This window comes from Canis lupus, chromosome 18, assembly GCF_048164855.1.
Source record: "Canis lupus baileyi chromosome 18, mCanLup2.hap1, whole genome shotgun sequence".
NCBI lineage: Eukaryota > Metazoa > Chordata > Mammalia > Carnivora > Canidae > Canis > Canis lupus.
This window is the reverse complement of record NC_132855.1, coordinates 19,249,380-19,268,984: the sequence shown is the minus strand read 5'-3', so window position 1 is coordinate 19,268,984 and position 19,605 is coordinate 19,249,380. Positions and strand designations below refer to the sequence as shown.

The 19,605-nt window shown below is 41.4% G+C and overlaps 1 protein-coding gene across 13 annotated transcripts in view; it reads left to right on the top strand.

Annotated features, from left to right (window-relative positions):
- CREB5 (cAMP responsive element binding protein 5) overlaps positions 1–19,605 on the top strand; it is a 494,733-nt gene that overhangs the window by 387,550 nt on the left and 87,578 nt on the right. For all 13 annotated transcript variants that reach the window (XM_072783642.1, XM_072783643.1, XM_072783650.1 and 10 more), the window contains 2 exons: positions 4,796–4,922; positions 10,150–10,260. In XM_072783642.1, the coding sequence (XP_072639743.1) occupies positions 4,796–4,922; positions 10,150–10,260 (238 nt within the window). The remainder of the gene's footprint in view (positions 1–4,795; positions 4,923–10,149; positions 10,261–19,605) is intronic.

The window sequence follows — 19,605 nt, the reverse complement described above, 5'->3', positions numbered from 1 at the left end:
ATCCATTCATTAAACAGATGACGAAATGGAGAGCCCCAAAGTGAAGAAAGTCTCTCCCCCGAGTCAGAAACTCTAATGGCAGTGGCATCTGGATCTTCTGCTCCCTGCCCACTCTTCTTTCCATTTTATTGCTTTGAAGCTTTTCATATTATTCTTCTCACACAAAGTCCTTCCAAATCCTTTTGTTGTTATTTATTACCTGCACACAATTTCTTAGATGTCTATGGTTGGATTTTGATGCTAACATTGATCTTCCGATTCTTTGACCTAATTTTTTTTCACTGCTTGCTTCTTCTCTTTGCCTAACCACATACCTGGCGGATTTGTCTGTCCTGAGTTAAATAGGCAATCCCAGGGTGCCATGGGTCTTTTGAAGACCTGGGAAAGGGGAGCAGTCTGCAGTGACCCTTGTGAGACCTTCCAAACAAAAGCACTGGCCCCTAGCTCCTTAAAGATAGTTGGGCTTATCCACGGGTAAAGATCAGCAGACATAGCGCTTGCTTTTCAGACACCCCTAGACTGGAAAACATCCTTTGGGGGTAAAAATGAGGACATGAAATCGCTTGCTGTGGTACCTTTCATTCTGTTAAGGACACTGAAAACACAGTCTGTCATCCTTGACATTTTAATTGAAAGAAAAGCTTACATAGATTTCAGCCGTAAGCAGTATGTTTATACAAGTGTATAAAGAGGAATAATCTGTCAAGTTGGAAAACTCTTAATGCTACAGGACTCAGTTTAGTAATTGAACAATCCAACATGAGCTCACACATCTTACCTTGTTCCATGCCTCAATAATTTTTAGTAGAAATACTTTACCTAGAGGCATATGGTTATTAAAAAGGAGGCTCGGCTTGCTCAAAGTCTGGAGTTATTAGCTCATGGCAACAAGCCTGCACTGGAGAAAGACTGTTGGGTCTTTGTTTTCACAACTTTGCTGCGATTTGCCCTCTGATTTTCAGAGTGTTGTTTGGGAAGTTTTTTGTTTTTGTTTTTTTTTTAAAGGAAGAAAACATAATTTCACATGGATGAGTGACTTCTCGTGTTAGCAATACTGCCAAATTTTACTACTTCATTGCAAAGTCCAGGGGAGCAGTGTGAATATCAAAGGAAATAGACTGTGAATTTATTTTAGTATAAAAAAATCAATAATAACTTAGTTATGGGAGCCATCAAGGTGTGATGGGGGGAAGCCCTGTGTTGCAAGTTGAATATGAGCCCTGCTTCTTTTCATGACCCATATGACCTTGGGCACATTTAAATGTTTCTGAGTTCAGCTTACTCCAAGTAAAATGGGGGTAATCTGACCTACCAACCACATGGCATTGTTTCAAGTCACGTGAAAGTGAAAATATTTTGAAAAATATGAAACTGTATAAGTGCAATATAAAAAGTTTTGAGCGAGCGCAATGTGTTAATAATTATTTCTATATACACAAAGGGAATTAGATAATTAATGTAATTATTCCGATACCCCTCTTGCTTCAGGGATCAGAATATGCTGGACAAATGATTATTTATTGGGCCAAGCTACATAATTACTTCAATCTAGCTAGCCCTTTGTATACCCAGTGATAGGTAGGAGTAGATTTTCTTTTTTCTTTCAGTTTTTGTAGTTTTAAAAGCCCAAGCAAGCATAGAAAACTCCTCATTTTTATTCCCAACACGGATTGGGAAATTTATTTATAGAATCTGTGTAGGGATCCCTGGGTGGCACAGCGGTTTAGCGCCTGCCTTTGGCCCAGGGCGCGATCCTGGAGACCTGGGATCAAATTCCACGTCGGGCTCCTGGTGCATGGAGCCTGCTTCTCCCTCTGTCTATGTCTCTGCCTCTCTCTCTCTCTCTCTCTCTCTGTATGACTATCATAAATAAATAAAAATTAAAAAAAAAAAAAAAAGAATCTGTGTAGAGGTGCCTGGGTGGCTCAGTCGGTTAAGCATCTGACTCTTGATTTTGGCTCAGGTCATGAGATAAAGCCCCATGTCAGGTGTATGTGGGGCCTGCTTAATTCTCTCCGTCTCCCTCTGCCCCTCCCACCTGCCTGCATGTGTATGTGTGCATGTGCTTTCTTTCTCTCTAAAAAGTAAATAAATGAATAAAATACAGAATTTGTGTTAAACAATAATTCAGAATTATTCAAAATCCAAAGATGCAGAGTTCTCAAATAGCCATTTCTCTTTCAAGTATATATTGCTAATTGGTTTGATTGCTGTCATTAGGCAATTATTATAATTCCAAGGGAACCCAGTACCTTGAAAAGCTTTCTTAATTAAAGAAGGAATGCTTGATATTTAAAAATCTGGTACATCTATGCATGGTGTTGAAGTAACTGACCTAATAAGAACATTGATTAAATGAAGCATACCATTCCCCAGCTACTCTATCCAACTGGGAGTTTACTGTAGTTGTGTGAAGAATGAAAACTCATTTTAAATTTAATTACTTTTGCATCTTCATTCACATAAGCATTGTTTAATTGATTTCTTTTTTAAAAATGATTCATCAATAGAAACTGATCACCAAGATTATCCTAAAATGTCCTGTTGGAAACAAAATGTAAATGATGATAATATGCTGCCCTTTGTTTATTTACGAGGATGATATGACCAATCATCATTATAAACGTTTTCTGTTGTCCTTTTTTTTGCTGGTCCCTATCTTTACCCAAAGCATTCCTCCTGGTAACTGGGAAAAAGACATACATGGTAGAGGGTTGTATGTATGTGTGTTTAGATGTATGTATATTATATGCATGGATAAGATGTATGTTTGTACATCTCTCTGGATAGACGAGGAGATGGCTAGGTGATTAACAACTCTCTGTAGAGATGGGCTCAGTGAATCTTTTTCATTGTAAAACAGGGCAGTTCAGATTCCTGTCCTTGTCTGTTGACAGAGCCACATTTGTACCTATCTGACTAGAGCTGTCTGCCTCTGAATGAGGTAGGCTTTAAGACCCAGTGAAGGTACAACATACTATAGAACTTTGCAGCAATTGGAACTAGCAGTTTCCTACAACTCTAAAAAGTGAAGGACCTTTTCTTTGAAGACCCTACTAATCCTATTGTTAATCTATACTCTGGAGGTCCCCAGGGCACATGTCAAGAAATACCCATAACACTCATTTGCTTTTCTGAAAACACTCATTTTATTGTTACAGGCTGCTTACCTTGGCCTGTTCATGTAACGATTCACACACACACACATTCTATCAATAAAGCGGGGTGTCATTTGTGTACATCTGCACAGAGTCTGTGTAAAGATTTTATATTATTTTGTATTTTCATTTATATATTTTCCTAAACATCTAAGTATTGACTAATTGATGATTCATCCTTCCAAGATGCAAGAGCCTGTGACAGCTAGCTCTACCCAAAGGAGCTGTTAGGAAAAAACAATAGGAAACCTAATCTTTGGGATTTCAACAACAATGCAAAAGAAGAGCACGTTGGCACTGATCTCCCTGTTTCAGTCTCCCGCTTCTCACTAAATCAGCCACGAAAGGCCCGTGAGCTCCAAAGAAGAGGCTTCTCGTGCTACTTTGGATGGGACTGTCCTTCCCTGAAGCATAGGAAGGCATTGGCCCATGTAGCACATCTCTGTCTGCAACCATTACCCAGCACTTAGCATGAGGGAATTGTGGGGGGGGTTTTTGTTTGTTTGTTTTGTTTTGTTTGTTTGTTTAAGGAAAATGCATTAATTCTGGAAGGAGTCACTTCTTTTATGGCATTCAAGACAAGGTGGTTTAACATGGAAGACTCAGAGGTCCCCGGGGGTGTTTGTTTATTTATTTGTTTTGTTTTATTTGTTAGATCTTTAATTTAGTGGTTTGACATTTATACGGCTCCCTAGAGCAAAAGCATCAGGAGATTGAGAATTTAGCTGAGGAGGTCACTTATTTGCCATTTTTCATAAACACAAATAATTTCCTTTTTCCCTCAGCCACACATTCCCTGGCTCATTAAATCAATTTAAAGTCCTAAATTTTTCCCCCCTCTGGCAAATTGAAGCTAAAGCTCAAACTATGTACTCCCCTGAGGAATGCTTACCCAAGTTCTACAGGTCAGGCCAAAATCAGTTTCTGTCAAACAGCCTAACACCTCTAGTTATTATAAAATGAGGAATTGGTAATTGGGGGCTGGGCTCTGGACTTGCCTGAGAAGGGCTGGCTGCAGTGGCATGAACCTCATTCCTGCTGCTTTGGTCTATGTCCTGGCTTTGTTTTGTTTTGCCTTTTTTTTTTTTTTTTCCTACCCACAGTGGAGAACTATGAAAAAGTCAAAACAGATTTCTATCGGGAATTCATGAATTGAGTTGGCTATACAAATCTAGACAGTGAGAAGTGTATTCAGAATAAAGCCAGGAGGGCTTCCAGGCAGAGGCATAGGAGAGTGTGGATAAAAAAAAAAAAAACTCAGATCTCAGGGTCTAAGATCCTCCAAAGGGCAGAGAATCCTGAGTAAAGGATTTCACCCCCAAGCCCCTTCCCTAAGAGGCAGGGGTTGTAGGAGATTTACTGACTTGTTGACTATTGAATATGAGTTAGATAACAGAGGTCAGGAAATGAAGTGGAATTTGATGTATTAACTAGGAAGCAGCAGAGGAAGCCAGGCTTGTGTTTTATTTGTTATTATTTCCCTAATATCCTCAATTATGTGGTTCCCATCAGAGGATCTGATCTGTTGCTCATGTAATGGTGTTGTTCCCTCTGGTTCTGGACACGGGGAAACAGGCCATGAATCCCCTGCCCCAAGGCATCGGGAATAATGTTTGCTTTTTTCTGTGTGTTGCCAGGCCTGTCCCAGGCTCTCTATCTTCTCTGCTACATCTCCACAACAGACAGAGACAGCCCATGCCAGCCTCCATGCCTGGGACCCTGCCCAACCCTACGATGCCGGGATCTTCTGCAGTCCTGATGCCAGTAAGTGCTTCTCACTTCCACTGAGCCTTGCTCTTTTGAAAGCAGTAAAGAAAAAGCTGAGATCTAAGCTGGAAAGAAAGTGGCTTCTTCTGGATGAGGAGTTGAGCTGTGTACTGGTCTGCTGAGAGTGCCTGGTTGTCTGTCGCTAGGCATCTCACTGGCTTTCCTGCCCTTCAGTTCTTCCTTAGCGAGGCCTGGCCCCATCCTCCTGCTGGTGACAAGTGAGCTTGCCATACTCAGGGAGTAGAATTTGTTCAAGGATATAGTGTTTTAGGACTAGCCCACAGTCTGTATAGCTATGTACAGAGTGTCCTTAACTTACTGGGGAGTGGTCTTGCCAGGCAGGACTCAGTAACAGAAGAATAAAAGTAATAATGACGGTGCACAATACCCACTAATATGTATTCCTGCATATCATGTTCAAGTCATCATGCTCACAACCTTTACTGCATACTTACCATGTGCTGGTCCTTCTGTAAGCACTTCAGCAACACATGAAACCATCCTGTCAGGCACGTACTATTTCTACCACCATTGTTTGCATGAGGAAGGTATAGCACGTGGCTTTCTTGGCTGAGAAGCAGCATAGCTGAGTTCTGAACCCAGGAGTTCGGACCCCAGAGTCCACTCTGTCAACCACTGCATGATACGTACATTCTCTGCTTTCACTGTCACAACAGACCTGTGAGGGAAGCACTGTTATTAACCCCATTTTACAGATGAGGAACCTGAGGCACAGGATGCTGAGTAGCTTGGCTAAGGTCTCAGTTATTAGGTGATGAAGTGGAAGGATTTAAATCCAGGTGGTATGACTCAAGAGTCTACACTCTAATCATTATATGATATGACCCCCTTCTGAAAACAACACATTAGCCTAGAAGGGACATCCAGAGTGTTCCAGAACAAACCTTGCTCTCCTAATACAGGATTCCCTCCCTGTGCTGCTTCATCCTCCCTGGCCTTGTGCTTCGTGGAGCATGGCTGGTGTCATTGTTCCTAGGGCCACAGGAGTTCCCCAAAGCCCTAGATGTGAGAGGACAATGCAATGAAAACTCTCCCACAACAGTATCAACAAGGCCTGACTGGAACATTTTTGCATTTTGAGGAATTATCTACATTTGTCACTTCATGTTGCTCTCATTGGGGTCCTGTGGGAATGGGATCACAGTAATTATTGCCATGCTCATTTTACAGATGAAAAGCTGAAGAGTAAGAAGTTGAAGGAAGCTGTCTAATGCCACACAGCTGTGACGATCCCCAATTCTGCTCACACTGAGCAGCTCAGATTTTTGAAGCTTGAGCAGTTTGCTGATTTATCTGAATGGAGGCAGGTGTGGACAAGGGCTTGGAAGCCCAAGTTCAAAAAAAAGTTCCTGCCTACTATAAATATTGGATTGTCCCAGCTAGAAACAGTCTTTGCAAAATCAGGCCAGAAGGAACCAAAGAGTTGACACATTTTACCTGCATGGCTCACTTGAAACATCTTTAGATGAGGTACAACAGCACCCCCAATGTCACTATCCCAGGTATTATTCAACCCAGCCAGTTGCATGAAAACTCCCACCATAAGCTGTCTTCCTTTACACTATGAATCACTCTTGTCCAAAATTACTTTCCTTTCATAAATTTTCTCCACTATCCAGAAAAATAGCACTTTGGTGACCTTCTTCTTTTTTTTTTTTTTTTTTTTCCATTTGATTGTACCATTTCCAGGGACAAAGGTGGGACATGGGCTGAGAGGACCCAGAGAATAAGTATCTGGCACTGGTTTCCACCATATCATCTCATTGTACAACTTGACCTCCTATTGATGCTTCACAATAGAAGTAAAGGATGAGGTACATGATCAAGAGCCAATGTAGACAGCAAGTCTGGGAGGCCATCCCCACAGGAGTTCCCAAACCCATGCCACTGATAGTTACAGCCGCCATGACAACAGCGTTAGTCTAGAGCACTGAGTCTCAACTTGGCGCTATTTTCTCCCCCAGGGGATGTTGGGCACCATCTGGAAATACTGTTGATTGTCACAATTGAGGGAAGAATGCTACTGACATCTGTGGGTGGAGATCAGGGATCCTGTTAAATATTTTACAATGCACAGGACAGCCCCCACAAAAAACTAATTATTTGGGCCCCAGATGTCAACAGCACTGAGCTTGAGAAACCTTGGTTTAGAGTGACAGGAATGTAACTAATGAAGACTATTATAAAATATCTAAAAAAGAGATACCCTAAGAGCCCCTGGTCCCAGAAATCTAGGCCTTCTCCCCATTGTTATTGAGTTCCCTGCTCCTGTGATAAGATTTTGGCATTTTTAAGCCCAATCTTCTCATAGAGTTCCTGCCTTGAGAAACCATGATGCTCTTGACATAAAAGATCTGTCTATAAGTGGAGGTAATATTCTTTTTAAAAAAAAATATGGGAATCCTGGGTGGCTCAGTGGTTGAGCATCTGCCTTTGGCTCAGGGTGTGATCCCGATCTGGGGATCGAGTCCCATGTCGGGCCATGGAGCCTGCTTCTCTCTCTGCCTGTGTCTCTGCCTTTCTCTGTGTCTCTCATGAATAAACAAATAAAATCTTTAAAAATAAATAGATAAATAAAAAAATAAATAAATTTAAGTTGTTATTAATTAAAATAAAAACACATACTCCTGTCATATTACCACCATACATTATCAAGGTAAAAATGCAGTTACAAAATAGTATGTAAAATATAATCTTATTTTTATAGAGGGAATATTCTTAGCTGATTTGTAGTGCATGCTGACATTTCACAAGGTCCCAGGTCTGCAGCAAAATGATGTGTTTATTCATTCCACAAGCTTTTGCTGAGCACCTGCTATGAGCCAAGTACTGTCCTGGACACTGGGGATGTGATGAACAACAAGACAGGATCTCACGGTGCTATGATTTCCTATCCTCAGTCAAATGTTGGCATAATTTGGGAATACAAGCACTCATTGTAATTACAAAAGCCCAGTGAACTGTTGAGATTTTAGCTCCCTTTCTCTGATTTGTTTGAAAAAGTGAATCCTTTACTGGATTTTTTTTTTTTTCTTTACCTGGATGTTTTACCTGCAGTGCTAAATGTTGCTTCGTATTCAGCAAAGCCACTCCCATCTTCTGACTCCTTGATTCCAGGAACCTCCCCAAAACACGCTCATGCAGCAGGACCTTGTCAGTATAAGCACCATATAGTTGTCTTGCAGAGGCTCTTGCTAACCCCTTATAATCACTAAGATGGAAAAATGCAATTTTTTTAAAATAGAGAAATCAGCCTGTTTTCAACATTCTGGTGAATTTGTGAGTCATGGAGTAGGAGTAGTCACAGACTGTAACTCTTCCACAAAGTGGGAAGCATGGCTGATTCTGGATCTCGAGGAGAGCAAATAAGCTGCTCGCCCTTTGTAGTACATGATGGAGAGCAACGTGAAACTTCCAGATAAGCATTTGTACTTCTCAGTGACCTTCTTTCAGGAAACTGAAAGCAAAAGCTCGTTTGGGCCTGATTTCTCTCTAGGAGCAGGTGACCAGTTGGGATAAACAGTCAAAGGCCTTTCTGACTCTTCCATCTCGCTGCCTCTGGAAGTGGGAGTTATAAGCTCTAAGCGTTTTGAGGAGCAGCTGTCAAGACTTAACAATTAGAGTACATGAGTGTACTGCATAGCACTGAACTGTTCGCTTAAACATAGCTACAATGGTAAATTTTATGACGCGCATTTTACCTGAATTTCCAAAATAATCATACAAAATAAAAAACCTAGGCTATGTGGAGACTCAGGGGGTCTAGGAGAGGGAAGGTTTTATTTTACTGAATTGATAAGGCTCCAGAAGTTTTTGCTGGCTTGCTTTGGAATGTATAGAAAATTCTTCATCAAATAGCCCCTTGTGAAGCAGTGTCACACCAACATACACTGCCCAATAACTGATGTGCTCTTTCAGGCTAAGGTACAGCTGAGGGGGCTTTGCTGAGACAGGGACTGTCCACCCATCACTCGTGTCATTTAGTGAGCATCTCCGCTCACCCACACATTAATGTCATAATTGCAGCCCCGCACTTGGGACGGACCCAGCAGGGATGGAACCCGACAGCAGTGGGGACCCTAACGGGGCATTTACCTGAGCTTTCACTCTCAATTCTTGCCAGGGAGGTTCCTGGCCTGCACTCTTGGAAGAGCTCCAGTGACAAAAACCTCTGTGTTTCCCCAGACTGCCCAGGCTAACACTCTTCTCCCTTCCTTCCTTTGGCAAGGGGAACAACTTTTGCACCGAAGAATCTATTTTTTTCCTCTTGAGGCGAGTCTTCTGTGCAATTTAGTATTAAGTATACTCACTTTATTTTTGTTCTTTGAAACAGGCTAAATTTCTACTGAATAGACAGTATCAATCAGATCTACCCTCCCCTGGCTAAAAGAGAGGTTTTACTGTATTTACTTATTAACAGGGACACCCTGGAGACAAGAATGCCAGAACTCGTGCAGGTATTTGAACAATGTTAATTCTACATGCGGTGGCAGGCCAGCAGGACAATGTCCATCATGTGCCGCACGGTACCCTCACCTGCTCTCTTCACCCACTCAAAGGCCTGGCCCTGCCATGAGGCCAAAATCTGCTGCTGTATGGTGTCCTGATGAGGTTAATAGGGAAGAGGAGATGTGCCAAGGGCAGCAGCTCAAATATCTCTTGGACATCGTGATTGTGTTTATAAGTTACAATGGCAAGGAGACCCAGCATATTCAAGAGCATTCCTTTTTTAAATTAATTTAATGTTTTCCTTATTGGTAAAATGATTCATATTGTTGTATAAAACTGAGGGAGGGAAAAAAAAAAGCCATGGATAACCTGAGATAACCATTTGGTATATATCCTCCCAGCATTTTTCTGTGCATACATTACTCTTTACATTTATAAAAAGAAGCATGACTAGTGGCAGTTGGAGTGTTTGCAGAAGTGGAAATATTCCATACTCGTGTTTGTAAATGTACCATGACAACACGATTCTCGTTGGCATGGGGCATCTCCTATAGCAGGCACAGCTTTAGATTAATTATTTGATGTCCTAGAGTTCAAGGCTCAGAAGTGTCTTACTTGCCCTTCCTCAAACCATAGTCTTTCTCCAGAGTTATTCAAAGAAATTCTAAATGACCCACTTGAAAGAGAAATGCAGCTTTGTCTGTGACCTAGACTGCTTTTCTGAGACTCTGACTCTTGCTTTTCTTTCTCTTAGATGGAGAGACAAATGTCAGTGAACTCCAGCCTCTTGGGAATGCAAGGTCCAAATCTCAGCAACCCCTGTGCTTCTCCCCAGGTCCAGCCAATGCATTCAGAAGCCAAAATGGTAACTAACAATTATAATCATCCTTTTGTTATTTCGTGACTTTTTCTTTGGATTTCTACTCTGATTTCCAAATTTCAGTTAAGGCAGGTAGATGGCTCCGTCGTCATCGTTTTTGGTGAATAGGTCTTTTCTGTGGAAAGGCAGTACAGAACTTGGCCCTCTTTTTGAGGGTGTTTGCTATTGAACCTTGGCATCAGATGACCATGTAACAAGCATTGGATCACCCTTCATGAAAGGGATGTTTAGAAGTTTGGGGAGATCCATAGGAGTTGCGGTGGGATACACACAAGTAGGAGTTCATTTCCCCCTAAGGTAAAATTAACAAAAACCATCCAGAGTTCCTCTTCTTCAAGGTGGTCACAATTTCAGTGCCACGCTTCCTGTCCCCCATATCCGTGAGAACAGACACGTGATTCTGAAGCACACACTAGCACAGAAATATTTTTCATGTTTTGTTATAGTTGTCAGATGTGACGTTAATTCAAAGGATCACAGCCTTGTTTTCATGCAGGGTAACTGCGCCTCTTACTGAAATACGTGATTTCAGGTGACAACCTTCACCGACTCGTAACGTAGAAGATTTATGTGCAGTAAGCTCAGTCTTTCCAGTCATATTGAGAGATTTATACATTATATTCTGTTAAATATTAATAAAAGCAATGCATGTCCATCTCTGCCATACAAAGTAAAGTTGCTGGCTGTATTTAGTAGAGATACTTGAAGTAGACTGCTCGGTTTTCATGTAGTTAAATTCTGACAATTAGTATAAGGTATCAGATGGCAACAAAATACACTGTTAGTATCTGATATTGGATAAGGGTAGCTTTGCCACAAGTCGGAGATTTATTTGGTTTCCTGACAGACAGCATTGGGGACCGTGTCTAATGGCTTGGTATGAGGATGTTCTTGACAGCTCTGAAAATTAGCCACCAAACGCCAGTGACTTCAATTTCAATGGCAGCAAGTTTTTTTGATGTCTGCTTTGGTCACTTTCTCTTGGAAATTTTACTCATGTGTCTTTCAGCTCCTTGATTCAAGGAAGCGCCTGAATTCCCAGTGTTGGCTACCTTGGGCAAATAAAATCTGTGGTTAAGAGAGTTCTCTTTGCTGTGCCACAGTCCCTGTGACATGCCAGATGGCACCGGCATCTTCAGCAAAGCTCGTTAAATCTTTTTGGAATCGGCAAATATTTTTTCAACTCAAGCCCTGCAGAGCCAAACCAAATACTTGCTGGCAGAGTAAAGTTCAAACTGGCATCTGTTTTGGAGACCAGAGTAATACCATTTACTTTAAAAAAAAAATTTTTTTTTTTAAGGAAAATAAAAAATGAACTGTGAAGGTACTTAAGAAAAAAACAAAATTAAGTTATTCATGTGTTCTGGGTCTGAGCATCAGATGCTACTCCCCCAGCTGAGTTATTTCTGAATCATCTTGTTTGGTTCGGGGTCTGTATCCCTCTAGGGAGACCTCCCAGACAAACTTTAGGTGGATTTTTACACATAGTTCCAAACCAAATTTCCCTGCCAATTGATTTTCGCTGGATTATATGCCACCACTTGACTCAGAAATGTCCTAACCCTCTCTTCTTACTGGCAAAGAGAGAGAACGCTTCCAAAGGGAGTACAGGTTATAATTATTTATTTATATGTATGAAATAAAAACATATGATATGGCCAATTACTATGAATAATATCAGCTGGAGACAAAAGGAAATTGGTCTGTACCTATAAAATAGTGTTACCCCACAAATGTTTGTCGAGTTAAATTTACTGAGCAAGCACACTACTCTGCTGATTCATGCTCTGAGTGGATGGATGAATATTTCCAGATCCATGATGTCTGGGCTAATGAACTCTTATCATGGAGTTAGGGCTTAGAGAGCATAGTTAGTCTCTCTGTCACAGGCTCCCACCCCTGACACTATTACTGGCAATCAGTTATTCCAAAGGGGAAAATGATGTACTGGCCACTTACTTTTTGGAGAAACAGCATTTACTTCTTAGCCTGGAAAAGTGTTTAGTAATCGGCTTTTAATGCATTACTCAGCATTTCTATTCTTATTCCACTTGCCTTATTCACAGGAGAGACCAGTTATTGCCATCAACTAACCATACGGTATTTTCTAGCAGCTTTGGGGCTGCTCAGATGAAAAGCTTTTACAAAATACAAAGTAATAGAGAAAAAAAAATCTTCCATGATTTTAATGTCAGCCAGAGCCTCCCCAGGTTTTCTCTGAACTATGGGCTTTGTTGTTCTATGCCTAATTTTCTTCCTGTGTAAGACTGGAATGGATTCCAGATTTCAACTAAGACTCCTGTTTCACTGTTTTCAAGGACTTTTCCAAAGGTCACACATGGGCTATTGTGATGAATGCACTCTGCGGGGTGTGTTCTCCGAGCACACAAGAAACCAGAGAGCTGCCAGGGAGGTGTCGCCCACACCACAACACTGCATATCTGTTCTCCTGGGGACGGCGATGTCAGAGTGTCTATTTCACACTCTCTATTGACCACTGACAAAAGCCGTCCTCTTGCATCTCTGGTGAAGTTTGGAGGTCCTGGAGGTGGACAAAAGCTTAAGACAGGATTGCTTTAACTGTACAGCTTTGTTAGAAGCTGTCCGACTAGTGATTGCTCAGTAGGATACATCCTCTTCCCTCAAATTGGTCATTTCAGTTGTGGAAGAGAGCAAAATAGGTGTCCCCAATAAGCTGCACTGTGTATTAATCCAGGATATCCAAATCAAGCAGCACAGTGCTCTTCTTTGGATTTAATGTATATTGGCATCAAGCAGTGGGCTTCAGTGTACTGAAGTCACATCTGTCCAAGCTGGTTCTGTCATGATTTCTGACAGATTATAATGGAGTTTTATGGATTCTTTTTCTAAAGAATTAAGCCAACAAACATATGGCTTCATGGTGATACAAGTGAATATATACATATTAGATTTTGTTTTGCGGGTCAGGACAGACTCAAAGCTGTGAGAGCTTTCCATCTGTCTAACCACCCAAAACTACGGGTTCTCCTCCCAGATTCCTGGAATTGGTGGGTATTGTCCATGAAAATGGGGTCTGCTAGAAAGAAAATTGACTGGATACTGATGGACATTTTTGACATTCAAAAGGGAAAGGGAGAAAATGGGGGGGATAAGCAGACAGAAATTGAAAAGGGGAGGAAGAGAATTTAAACCAGACTGGGACACATTTCCAGCCTCTTGTGGCTCTTGTGGCCATGAGTGATTCTGTAGTGGTGTGGATATGGTATCTTCCGGTTACGGAGATTTGTGTTCATTTCTATTTGTGAGAATGAGACCAATCTTATTTAGTTTTAAAAGAGGTTTTCTTTCTTTCTTTTTTTTTTTTTTTAGACCAGTAATAGGGTTGGAAGCTAAAATAAGGAATGGGGAGAACTTGTCCGTATATCTGTCTTATAACTCAGTAATGTTGAGAGGATTACCATACTGAAACCAACTAAAGTGAAAGATGGCATATAAACAACTTTCCAGACAGGGCTGTGGCCACTCTGCCCAGAATTCACCTTCAGTGTGGACAGAGTTAGGGAAGCTCATGGAGTGTGGAGATACTAGGGGGAAGGTACATACAGCTGATACCTGGTTTTGCCCTCAGGACAGTCCAGGATAGACTTGTCCTCATTTTATAGTTGAGACAACTGTAGCTCCAAGAGTTTAAAAAACTGGCCCAGTGATGCATCACATAGCAAAGGCTAACGTCTCAGACTTCACCGACAATGCTTTTTCATCACAATATAGATAAAAAAGGATGTTTGGGTGGCTCAGTGGTTGAGCATCTGCCTTTGGCTCAGGGCATGATCTCGGGGTCCTGGGATCGAGTCCTGCATCGGGCTCCCCATGGGGAGCCTGCTTCTCCCTCTACCTATGTCTCTGCCTCTCTGTGCCTCTCATGAATAAATAAAAATAAAAAATAAAAATAAAAATACCACAGAGCTTCCAGATAACAGTAACTGGCAGATTATATCAAAGTCTTTGGATTTCTTTTATATTTACATACAAATGGGAGATAAGGATGACAAGGCCCTCCCATTTAGAGGTTAGACCTCTAGATAACCTGGAAAAGATGAGGGATAGGTGGTAGTACAGGATGTCCCCCTTGGCTTAACCAGAGCTCTGTGGCCTCTCTGATTCAGCTTCACTGCCTCTCTTTCTCCAAACACATTTTTATCTTGATGTTTCTTATTTTACATATGTGTCCCCCCCTTACTTGATTGATGAAGATAATCCTTGCATCATGGAAGTTCCTTGTACTAAGAAAGGCCCCATGAATGAGAACTGAATTTGATTGGTTGAGCTGAGTTGAATTAAAACAATGAGAAAGAACCAAACAGTAATAGCCATGGAAGTGAGGGTGGGATGGAGTGGATAAGGGGCAAAGGAGAGCTCAGAAGGGAGAGGATAAAATTAGGTAAATGCTAAGCTAAGTAATTAGCTGATAAAAGAGTATTTGACTGCATTTGATTTCTTCGGAAGATATCTGGAAACAAGATCTGGCTTATATTTTTTTTCCTTGATAGAAAAGCAATGTATGTGTTACTTAGAAAATAGAAGTTGGAATCACACTGACTTCTTAGGAATTGAGAAGGATCAATACCAAATGTTGTTTCTTCCCTTGTGATAGGCCAGCTGTGCTGCAATTTGGTTGTCAACTTGTCAGTACCTCATCTATAGTTAGGTTTACAATCTTTTGAATATATACATAAATATGTGAATGAAAAAGACAAAAAAAAATTGGAAAGTCAAAGCCCTTTAGAGGTGGGAGGTACTTAGTGAAGACCTTGCCCAGATTCCTCATTTCACGAGTGAGGACACCAAAGACAAATAAACACAACGAAAATCAAGGCATCATTTAAACACAAAGCTGGGTCCCCAGTTCAGACCTTCCCATTTCTACCCAGCATTATGCTTTTTTCATTCACTGTACTGATAAATTACTGACAGTGCTTCTTTTCTTGGCTCGTGGTTTTCTCCTGGCAGATTGGCAGACAAGAACTAGGGTGGTATAGCGAGCCATCCGTGGTTAAATCTCCACTTTGTTTTGAATGTCAACCTGGGTGTGTTTGTGTTTGCCTTTTCCCTCCCTAATTATCGAGCTGGATAACTGTTTGCCTACGGTGCCCCTTGGCCACCCACTGTCCAACAGATAAATCACAGAGGAGCCTGGCTCCATATGGAGTTGCCTGGAAAGTTTATACACATGAAAAGACAGTCTCCAGGTAACATCTCTCTGGCACTCTTGAGAAATACCCTTCATCGATTTGCCTATTTGCTTTAATCACCCCCCTAGTTTCACTTCCTAAAAGTCCAGGCATTAAAAAAAAAAAAGAAAAAAAGAAGGCAGTGAATGAATAGGCTGTCTGCTTCTCAGAAGCTTTGTGGTGAGGCAGGAAATACTGTTGACTTTAAAGAAACTCTCATTAACTTTTGAATCATGCCAGCAGCTATGTGTCCCTGTAGCTAGTGATCAAAACATGAGGATGGCCTGATCCAAGGTGGCCTCTTTTTTCAGAATCCTCCTCCCTCACTGCTGTGAAAAACCACTGTCCTGTATGCAGATGAGTAGGAATTATGTAGGATTCCCTGACAACAAAAACAGCAACAATGATCTATGCTCTCCTCTAATATCTGTGATGGGTCTCGTTTTAAAGGCAATCTGCTTTCTTAAAACACCCTGGTAGAAAATGATAACTGTTAACATTAATTAAGCACTTGTACTTGTGGCAGAAGCTTTGTTAAGCATCTTATGTTTTCTCATTTAATGCTCAGATCAATCTGATAAGGGAGATACTAGTCCTAATCTCATTTTACAAATGAATCAACTGAGAAGTTAGGTAGCTAGTGCAGAACATAGAAGCTGGTAAAATATGTTGGGCTGGGCTCTTGGTCTCGGCTCTAAACCATAATGGTTTGCCAGCAGGGGGATGATCATCCTATAGGTTTCTGTTAGTAGAGACCTTTCCAAATTGCAAAGCCATCTGTATTGAAGTATCATTGAAGACTCTTAGCAACCCTGTAAGGTCAACAGGGAACTATTACCATCCTCATTTTGTAGACACGGAAATGATGAGTGGCTTTTCTAGCATCATCCAATGGCACAACCAGGCCCTGCACCCAAGTCTTCTGTGGGTTTTGTCCTGTTTCTACTTTATCATCCTGCTGTCCGGGGTGTCCCTATAGTAACTTACCCTGAGTAGAAGCAAGTTCTTACAAAAACAAAACTCAGCAATAAAAGTACGATGAGGCTCAAATGAATAGTTCAGGTCCAGGCTCCTATTTGCTTATACCTATCAGACTCTCTAGTTTTCACCAGCTAAACACAGGAGAGAAGGCTGGTCCATATTTCTGTCTGGCCAGGACAAATACTGAATTTGAGCTTAGTTATGATTATTAAAGAATTAAAAGCAGCAATGTTTCTCTAAGAGCAAATAGAAGTCCCAAGTCCTTTCTGTTGGCTGAAGGTATACCCGTTCACATGCCATTGCCACTTTGCCTGTTAAACTATAGAAAGTTTAATTTAGGAATATCTCATGCCATTTTTTTGATAAAATATTTACATTTACAACTCAATTTTGAGATCCTCGGTAAGAGCTAGCAACCATTTATTTATATTTCTATAGAACAGAACAAATTCCTACAGAATTACATTCTGGAATTACATTCTGTGTGCTGATCAGAACCTCAAATATATGGGATTAGACATTTGATTATATTTGTTTTGAAAATAAGAATTTGAGAGATTATCAATTGCCTGTGAACCACCAAATTCCAGAGAAGGAAAGGAGCTTGGGGATTCTTTTAGCAAAATCCTTTCCCTTTGAGAAAAAAGGCCTGAGGTTTAAGTTAATAGCTCGTCCCAGATCACATAGCTAATTAGCAGAAAGAAGAGGAATTAAAACTCAGTTTCTGGATTTTCAAGTTTATTGGAACTTTACTCCCCATGTGTCAGTCAGGAATTGACAGGGAAAGCCATCTGCTAGCTGCTGTGATAGCAAACTTTCTAAGGGGAATGTTTCCTGAAGTGTTTTTTGCAGTTTAGTTAGGGAGGCAAAGTACCTGGGGAGAAGAGGGTCAATCAGCTTTTCCTTTTTATATCATGTCAACTGGGATTGACAGCAACCATCAGACTACCCAAAGGAATGGTCCAATTCTCTGTAATTCTTCTTGAGACTGGGGGTCTTGACATGATACCACTAAGCTATTCTTTTTTATTGTTATTATACAAGATAGTTAATATATGGTGTAATTACTAGTTTCAGGTGTAGAATTTAGTGTTTCAGATTCATCAGTTGCATATAGCACCCAGCGCTCATTCCATTATGTGCCCTCCTTAATGCCCATCACCCAGTTATCCCATCCCCCCACCCCTCCAGCAACTCTCTGTTTCCTTGAGTTAAGAGTCTCTTATGATTTGCCTCCATCTCTGATACCACAATGCTATTCTTATTCATCATCCAGAGTGGATACACACTGAGTATTTCATCTCTTGGTGCTTAGGACAAACTGCCTCGGTGTTGTCCGCCTCCAAGCAGAACTAAACTTCCTACTTCTCTGTGTGTTCCTTGGGCTGCATGGGTCTTCCATGGGCTTTAGGAGGTCTGTATTGTGTCCCTGCAGAGCGTTGGCCGAGCCTGCTGCTCCCACAACACAAAGGGGTATTGAAACGCCCCTTTCCATTGGATCTCTTCTCTGGGCTCCCCACTCTGCCCTCCCCAGCAGCTCCTCATACACACATTCAGACACTCTCCTGGGACTCATTGTCTTCCCAGTTTGATTTCTTTCTCTTTCTGTCAGTATCCACCCTGTTTTGGTAACCATGGCAATAGGTGAAACACAATCTCAATATTTGCTCGGGCCTCTGTCATCCAGCCCAGCACGCGCATTGCCGGGTCTTGTTTTTGTGTTTGTTTAATGTTCCCAAGCCTGAAGTCAGATGCATCTGGGCAAGGACACCGCACATGGTCCGGTTCGGAACACTCCCTCTCAGACAGTTTTCAGGCACGTCTTCTTGTGGGTCTGTGTACGTGTACGTGTGCGTGTGTCCCTGTCTGCTTTGGAACGTCATGCAAAAAAGTTTAGCTTGTGTCAGAATAGCCAAGGAAGGGAAAAAAAAAAAGGAAATTTTATGAATCTTGTTACAGGGAAGTTCTGCTTTGCAGAGATATATTATATTTTGGTCGTTTTCTTGGAATTTGTGTATCTTTCCAAGATTTTTGCCAGCGCAACTAATAATGAGAGTTTGCTTTGCATTTTGGGATGATGGCTCTGCCTTGATTAGGCGTTTTTATGTGGCAAGTACAGAAAATCTGTCAGGAAATTTGTGCCTGGAGGGAGGTGGAAGGTGGGACATGAGGGTGGATGGAAGAAGAAATGTTTTCCTGAAGTTTGGGGATTTTTCTTTTCTTAAAAAATAAAAGGGAGAATTTAATCTTCAAGTGAAAAACTCACAAAGAGTATATTTTTTCTACTTGTATCCTTTTAAAATTGTCTTTTTATCCCCTGTTTGAAAAGCTAGCTGTACTATGGTACTATAATTCTATATGACTGTTGTGTTTGCCTTAGTAGGAATAAGATAAATTGCTAGGTTCTCAGAATAGTTAAGTCCCACACAATAAAACTAAACGCCAAGTATTTTTATTTTGAAATGGTATTCACAGTTACCAGAACAGAAGATGTGTTTAAGGAGGACAAGATTTTCATCCAACTGTGGCTTTGGATTCTAGAAATTAAAAGCACAACCAGAGAGGCAAGGCAGTAACCTGATGCCAGTAGACAGCCAGGATCTGAAGTGTAAGAGGGAGCAGGAACACACTGGGGTAGAATTTCAGAGCTGGCAGGTGTTTCACTTGCGCCCTTTCCTGGAACATCCTTCTCCATTTTGGCACTTTGCATGGGAACGTGCCCATGTTTGCGTGGTACTTGAGGGCCCAGTCTGGTCCCATGTCCCCTCTAGCCTCTTCTGCTCTACACAGCTCTGTGCACCATGGTCACTCTCTGAGAGCCCATCCCAGGAAGCTGGCACCTTCCTCAAGGCTTCTTGCTCTCTCTCTGGCTGCCTTACCTCTCCCATCCTATTTCCTTTGCCTCCTTTTTTTCAAGGCTTAGCTCAAATGCACCTTTCCTATGAAGTCTTCTCAACTTTCTCAGATACATAGCAGTCACGCCTTCAGCGAGGGTAGACTCCATTTGTACCTTGTTTATCTCTTCCTTGTGGTGCTGTTGTCTGTGTTCTGGCCTCACTGCCAGCTTGTGATCCCTTTGAGAACAGAGGCCAAATTGATTCAGGTCTCCTGCATGTTCTGGGTATCCAATAAATGT